We start from the raw sequence: 7,751 nt of genomic DNA on the forward strand, positions 1-7,751 counted from the left end.
GTCTGTTGTCAGCACCAGAGATGTTGGTGAATGTATTGTTGCACTAGACTTTTGCATTACTGTCATTTTGACTGATGGCGTCAAAAAAAAAAAAAGTTGTCCAACTATTTTTGCTGCCAATTTTTAAAATAATATAAATGACATATGTTCATCTACACTTAATTTTTATTCTGTTTAATTAACGTCCAGTTCGAAAAAGTAGATAAATACACGCAGGTTTTTTTTCACGATAACAAAAAACATTAACTGTGGCTACAATAACTACATGTTCACATTTCAATGTAAAAATTGAAATAAAATAAAAAACTGATAGAAAACTGGAATTACAGCTGTCACTTCTACCAAAGCTTTGAAATCAGGGAACTTTTCTCCAACCGAAATGACCAGAAGTGTTTTTTGTTAATTCAGCAGGTTCTTGCTTCAGCTGCTTTTGCACCGAAGCTTCAGCATCGAGTTCACTGTCTTGGTCAGAAATTATACTCAGATGAGATTATTATTGTTATACATTTTTTGTTTGATTGATTGATTGACAGTTACTTTCCTAATGTAGCTACTCTATGTGCAAAATTGAAAATGTATGCGCATCTAGACCAGATGGTCAGGTGTGTAAATTGTAATCCTTCACAATGACGGATGTCCTTCAGATGTTTCCATCGCAGCTTAAAGAAATGGAGATAACAAATAATGTGATCCTTTTATAAAACACGTTTCCAGTTCTTTCCAGTGGAAAAAAAAGAGAATTTTTGTCACAACCGTATCCCTACATCTGTAAATGTGAAGGTAAAATGTAAAATCAAAAATGCGTGTCTATGGCTATCTGTTTATATGTCTATATATGTCATCTTTATTTATACAAGCAGATCTGACACAAGGTCTCATTTTCAGGAGCAACCAGTTTTTCATGATAATTTTGACAATTATGATAAGGAGGAATAACTATTTAAAACAGACACAAAAAAGGGTGGGAGGGAAAGTAATCAAATTTTATTCCATATTCATTTTCTCCAAAACAGTCTCGGTTATAAATATGGAAATTTGAGAATGTGAGAAATTATTTTGGGGTCAAACACACAAACGGTGAAGAAAACAAAGTAATTAGTAACTCGGATACCATTGCTTATTTGTGGAAATTTAAATGTGTTGAGGTTTGTTTACATAAAAGGTAATTTTATAAATAAAATAAATGCTATACACAAACCACATCTAAATATTTAACCAGATCACAGGGCTAGAATTCCCCACTTGAAATTCTTAAAATGTAAATTATCTTCCTATAATTGATTGAAATAGGATAAAATAAATTAAAAAAACATGCGCACACAGCTAGCTTATCTACAGTGGTTGTATCATCTCACACACATAAAAAAAATTATAAACAAGATCTCAATTGGGAGCAAAAGTAAGTCTTAAAAAGAAACGTGCTTAATTCAGTAGTTCAGGAAAATGTGAATGATTAAGACGTGAGTGGTTATTATTAGTATTTTTTTAAGTGATATTCTCCCGGACTACAGATCTGTCCATTTTCTCTAAAGAATAAGTATCCATACCAAATTAATTAATTAGCCATTGAAAATCTACCAAAAATTTTGGCTGCCATGTTTTGCATCTGAACAGTGGATCATAACTTTAATCAACCATAACATCTGACTTCTTTGAAAAATTGATGATTAGGCTTTTGTGAAATATCAGGGAAACATTTGCCCCACTATCAATTTTTGTCAGAGTAACAAATGCACAATGTAAATGTTATAATGGGCTTTCTTGGTAAAAGCCTGTTCTGTTTGAGGTTGTTTCTAAAAAAATTTCATTCAGGCATTCCGTGAAGTATTCATAGGATCCAACTGACCAGATTTAGTACTGTATATTATTATGTTTTAAAGAACTTATCTGATTCTGGTGTTATTTTATTCTAATGTATGCATTTTGAGCTTCTGTAGCCTCATTATATTGGGAACGATCTCTTTTTATAGCTAAATCAAAGATGCACACAAAGGAAGGAGGCTCCATCATCGCTGACTGGCTCCTTTTGGTTGGCTTTCCTTCTGTCGGTAATGGAACAGGCTTGTTGTGTCAAGAACGCCTGCATAACGAATAGCTTCAGCAAACAACTTGACCACCTGTGGAACAGAAAATGAGCATTTTCTTCAAAACCATGACACAAAATAAGATAAATGAAATAATTTCCCTTCTCTGGTGACATCGCTTTTACTGACCTGATAATTTGTAATGAGGGGAACTCCATGATCAACAGCCATTCTGCGGATCAGGAAGTTATCCTTCAGATGTCGCGTGTTGTTATTGGGCAAGTTCACAACCAGGTCAATATGACCCTGACTGATCAATCTACAAATGGATACAAAAACTCTCAGTAACAAAAGAAGAAACATTTTAAACACTTAAAACAGTGCAGTGAATAGTATTTGCAGATGAAATGTTTTTTTTTTTTTTTTACTAATTTGTACTTCATGGACATGCACATGAGTGATGTGAATACATTGGTATCATTTGCATGATGGAAGGCTGTGTTTCAATGAAATGTCAGTTTCTAAATGTTTCCACGGGGAAGATCTGATCTGTTCTAATGTCAAACTAAAAGACTGAATAATTCCCCTAAGAACTCTTCTCTTGTCATTACTGAATTGGAAAAGTACTGTTTTGTCAGTGGCAACTCCTGGTGTTTGAGAGAAGCACAATGAGTGAGCCAAAAGTAAAACACTAAAAAGACAAAAAGTACTTTTGGGGATCAATAGTCTCAGGTTTTTTACCCTGATCGTATGGATCAAATGTTGTTACTGACAAAACAGTTAAATAATTTGATAACCAGTGAGAAATTTTATGTAAAACTTTTTAGCACAAAGAGACATTATGATGGGACTATATTGGTCATACTTTATACAGTTCTCGCCATAATTATTTCTGTTATCTTAGCAATGTGACTTCTTTTGCATTTAGAGTTTACATTTTGCATTCATGAGCAGTTTTGAAAACCTATTCAACCTAATTTATTTTTTAAGGCGTTTTAATTAAAAAAAGTTTGTAAAAACAACTTGCTAAGTATTCCCATTCATATGCAAATCATACATTTATTACAATATCTTAATGAATTGCATGGTATCACATTACATAAAACCTAAATAATTTTTTGATGAATGAATAGACAAACTGAAGTACAGTTGAGTTTTGAATGAAATCATATCAATTCATTATTTCTTGCACATAAACTCTTAATGCTAAAGGTTACCTGTTGCATTGTGCCAGCTACAAACAGGAGACCCCAATACAGCTTTTACATACACATTTTAATAAAAAAAAAACATTTATACTGTATGACTGAGCAAAAATGCCAGCAAATTAGCAAAAAACAAGCAGACTGCAAATGACCTGTTCTGTACCAAAACCCTACAGACTCAAGACTGACCAGTAAGTACTGAAGAAAAGAAAATGGACTGTGGTAAGTCAAGGTGACCCTCATTGATCTAATTGGACTTATTACTAAGAAAACCTTCTTCTCTGGAACAAAGAGAAACAGAACAACACAAACCCCGGAACTAATAGAAGCATTTTTGTGTTTTCATGAAGGATAATTTGAGGTATATTTGTAGCTGTAATACAGCCAGCAACTGCAAAACAGAAATAGCAATTTAGTTACAATCAACATGCACCAAGGTATGCAGATTTGAAATGAATAAACCTATTGCTTTGTTTAAAGTAATGAAATATTATATCTCTAGATCATGATGACATGTCGTTTGCTAATCACAACAGGTTTGTATGCCATGAATAATTAATTGTAGCTTATGTAGTGCAGGCAACATCATCAGAGGCCCTGACCATAGTATGTAAGAATAATAAAAATAAAGTTTTGTTTTTCTCCCCAGCAGTGCCACAGATTGATTTTTTTCAAAAACATGAATATTTATTTTCTGTAAAATTAGTAAATAGTAAAAAGAAATATAAAAATGTGCTATAATATACTTGTTTTTAACAAAATCATAGGAAGCACAATTTATGACTTTCCATTTCCCTGAAGGATAAATATGTGACACAGACATCTATTTCTTTTAGCCACAGGCCAATAGGCTAGACAAGGTCTTGAGTTTATGGTGCTACCTCACACCCCACTACACACAGGGAGCAGGATGGTGACATAAAAAAATAAAAAAATAAAAATGCAACAAAAAACTAAAGAAAAAGGCACTTCTGCATCACCAAGACACCTTAAAACCATTAAACACCATCTACACAGAAGGTGGTTGTTTGTGAAGGATGCCAAATACAAAAAAAGATCTTTGTCCTAGTGATGGGCATTTCAGTATGAGGAATTTAATCAACTGTACTGTGACTTTACTTGACAGGGTTTAAAAAAAGAGAAAATGTTTGCAAATTACCTTACGTTAAATATGGCAGAGGATCCCATATTTAACATTACAATACTGTGGACTGGTTTGTCTTCCAAAAGTCCTTGGAAGGTTGTAACAGTGCATAGCATCATAAACTATTTGAAATACCAGGAGAGTTTATATAAAATTCTGCTGCCCTTCAAAGGGCAATAACAGAGTTACCCCCGTTTTCTTAAACCTAGAGAAATGTTGTAGGGGACAAAGTGTTGCTCAGTTGGCAATGCAGGATACGGCAAGTATTGCCATCAATCTATAATTTCACCACCTTTAATTTAGTGAAAAAAAAAATTTCTTTCTTAGATTTTTGCCCACTGAATGTGTATATTATCCAAGTTAAAGGTTTGACTTTAAAAAATGTATTTTAGAGATGGGAGACACACGTATGTATTGCTGTAATATTGCCTTTATATATAGAGTAATATATATTCCAACCTTTTTATACTGGGCAATGTTGTGTTTCCTTCTTCTTCAGATGGCCAGGCTACTGGAATGGCAGGTACGTCATTGGCACACAACCAGGCTGAAGTGGCTTCAGTAGCATAGAGCTGGATGAAAAAATTCAGCAAAATTAACATAATAAAAAAAAATGTTTATTTTACTAATCTCCCAATCAATTAGTGTTCAATCTGTAATGTCTGATTTTCATCAAATGTCAGCAGTGTTATATACAAACTGTCAGCTCTCACCTTAAAGCCTTCTTCTTTCAGCTGATGTGCCGTGGCAAGGAAATTCGGTCGGAAAGATTGCTGCAAGATACCAGATTTTTTTTTTTTATTAAATGAAGATTTTCAACAAGAAAAAAGAAGATAGTTTAATGCACTGCTCCTCTGTTGATCCGTATTGCCTTTAAGAAATGTGGGGAATAACACTGACTTTCTAATAATCACAAGTTTTTCATCCTTAACTCTTAATACCTCCATACTTCTTCATTCTTCACACTGAAGTGCCTTGTATATTTTGTATCACTAATTTTATTATTTATTTTAAAAAACAATCAAAACATGATTTAAAAGCATTGCCGAGAATAATTTTGTATTACCAAACAATATTGGTGATTAAATATTGAACATCAGTTCCTATTCATGCTGATGTCTGGGGCACTTTATAAAACTAATGTTTGTGAATTACTCATGTAATCATGGTTAAAGTAATCCAGTAAGTGTAGATCTGGATTACATTATTAATATTGTCCTTTGAAAGATGACATAATGGCGCTACTAAAAATGAGATCTTCTCTCTTAATGAGACTTACCTGTATAAATAAAGATGAAATAAAAAAAGAAGATAAGTCAATGAATTATGTTTATGCATGCCTTTAAAAAAAACTAACACCCAAATGTATCTGTTCATAGGTTGTGAAAGGTTGCACTAAGAATCGACAGTTAAGTCAAAAGTGCAACTCTGACTACGTAATAAATTCTCTGTATGATTTTTTTTAATATAGGCTTCGGATGGTTTCTAATAGTGGCCAGTATTGTATTTTTATTTTATTTTATTTTTTTGGATTGTTCAGAACAAAAATAAACTTGACTTATCTTCAACATTTTTTCTTTTTAGCATAATTACAAAGAAGCTTCTGAAGCTCCTGTGTCGCTTGATTTAACCAGCATCAAACACTTTACCATGTTTATTTGAAATAATACTTCTTGCTTTCAAAGTTATTCAAAGCAATTAAAAATTCACACAATAATTCTGTGATGTTTTAAATGAGGATGCCTGTAAGCTTCTCCGTTTTCTGACCACAGACTTTGATTCAAATCCAGGATCTTCTTCCTGCGGGCAACAATGCTACCAACTGTTCCACTATGCAAGCCTAATCCATTTCTTTAAAATCTTTTACAATTTATTAAAAGTCACAGCAGGGCTTCTGCAGTGTCTGGTTTATCAGCCTAAAATATTGTAGCTTGAAAATTGTTTTTGAACTGATCATGTCGTTTACCATCTTAGATGTTTCAAAACCTTTAGACCATGTGTCATTGTAACATTTAGTTAGGATTTCAACCCAGTCAAAGTTAAGTTACACATGAGTAATTATTTTATACATAAAAAAAAAAATAAGAACGCAGAGCTAGCACTGTTAGCCTAAAAGTTTTAGACCACTTCTGCAAAGTTTACGCACCTTGATTTGTATGTCAAGGTGCATTAAAATCACCTTGTTGAATGTGACGTGCTGCTTGAGGTGAACAGAACAGAAGGAACGTGGACCTGTAGGAAGCTGTATTGTTACCTGAATTCCAATCAGGATGCCCTTCTGTGGCAGCTTAAAGCCTGTGGAGAGGATGGCCTTCAGGAAGGCTGAATAAATGTTTGGTCCAAAACAAGCTACCTAGATTAAAACAGAAATGGAACCATTTCAGAACTGTTAGAATAATAAATTTTAAAGTGTGTCATGGTAATAAGGAACAAATGGGTTTTTACAAAAAAATGAATAACAATAGAATCAGGTTGGATAACTGCAGCTTGCTTACTTCTCCGGTGGAAGCCATCTCACAACGAAGAACAGGGTCTGCATCCCTCAGTCGCGGCCAAGAGAACATTGGTGCCTGGAAAAAGCAGATGCATTCAATTTGAAGAAATAGGATGTCCCAGCATGTGAGCCACTGTTATGCTTGATTGCTGCTTTTGAAATATGTTCTTTTTAGCAGCTTGTGGACTTTAAAAAAAAAGTTTGGTCAGCAGGAATACTTAAAGTAGGGCAGTACAAAAGCAATTTTCTAAGATTTTCATTCTAAGAACATACAATTCAGAAATCAAAAAAGCAATTTCCGTTTTTAAGTTCCTATAGCTCTTTAAAATCATGTATTAATTCTACTTGAAAGTGGTTGTGTCAGTTGCTGGAGGTTGAAGTGTGTGGTGTTGTAGCAATTTAACTTTAAAAGTATCACAACGTGTGGCTGTCTCTTTTGGAGGAGCATCTTATGTGTTGTAAATTAAAGTGAGTGTCAGGACTCACTGTGAAAAGGAAAATTTAATGGGCTAATTATTTATTCTGTCATTTATAGGTTAAAACACATAAAACTCATGGACTGGCTTATACAAGGAGTAAGTTTGAAATTCCCAACATACCTTCCAATATAATCTCGCAACGACTACACATAATTGGAAGGATCAAGAGAATTGTCCATCACGAACACCATGTTCAAGCATAAGGGTGTCCATATATGCACTTGGCACCAGGACACCCTAGGCCGCAGTTCGATGATCGATTTTGTCATTGTTTCATCTGATCTGCAGCCGTATGTCTTGGACACTCGGGTGAAGAGAGGTGCAGAGCTGTCCACTGACCACTACCTGGTGGTGAGTTGGCTCCGGTGGTGGGGGAGGAAGCCGGTCAGACCTGGCAGGCCCAAA

General features: G+C 34.2%; 1 protein-coding gene across 2 annotated transcripts in view; it reads right to left on the reverse strand.

Annotated features, from left to right (window-relative positions):
* Positions 1-962: 962 nt before the first annotated feature.
* Positions 963-7,751, reverse strand: part of cps1 (carbamoyl-phosphate synthase 1, mitochondrial) — a 69,769-nt gene continuing 62,980 nt past the window's right edge. For both annotated transcript variants that reach the window (XM_008403821.1, XM_017308540.1), the window contains 6 exons: positions 6,869-6,943; positions 6,628-6,726; positions 5,087-5,146; positions 4,833-4,945; positions 2,214-2,343; positions 963-2,117 (listed from right to left, as the gene is read on the reverse strand). In XM_008403821.1, coding sequence (XP_008402043.1) covers positions 2,007-2,117; positions 2,214-2,343; positions 4,833-4,945; positions 5,087-5,146; positions 6,628-6,726; positions 6,869-6,943 — 588 coding nt within the window. In that variant the 3' untranslated portion in view covers positions 963-2,006. The remainder of the gene's footprint in view (positions 2,118-2,213; positions 2,344-4,832; positions 4,946-5,086; positions 5,147-6,627; positions 6,727-6,868; positions 6,944-7,751) is intronic.

The sequence above is a fragment of the Poecilia reticulata genome, linkage group LG2, assembly GCF_000633615.1.
Source record: "Poecilia reticulata strain Guanapo linkage group LG2, Guppy_female_1.0+MT, whole genome shotgun sequence".
Lineage (NCBI taxonomy): Eukaryota > Metazoa > Chordata > Actinopteri > Cyprinodontiformes > Poeciliidae > Poecilia > Poecilia reticulata.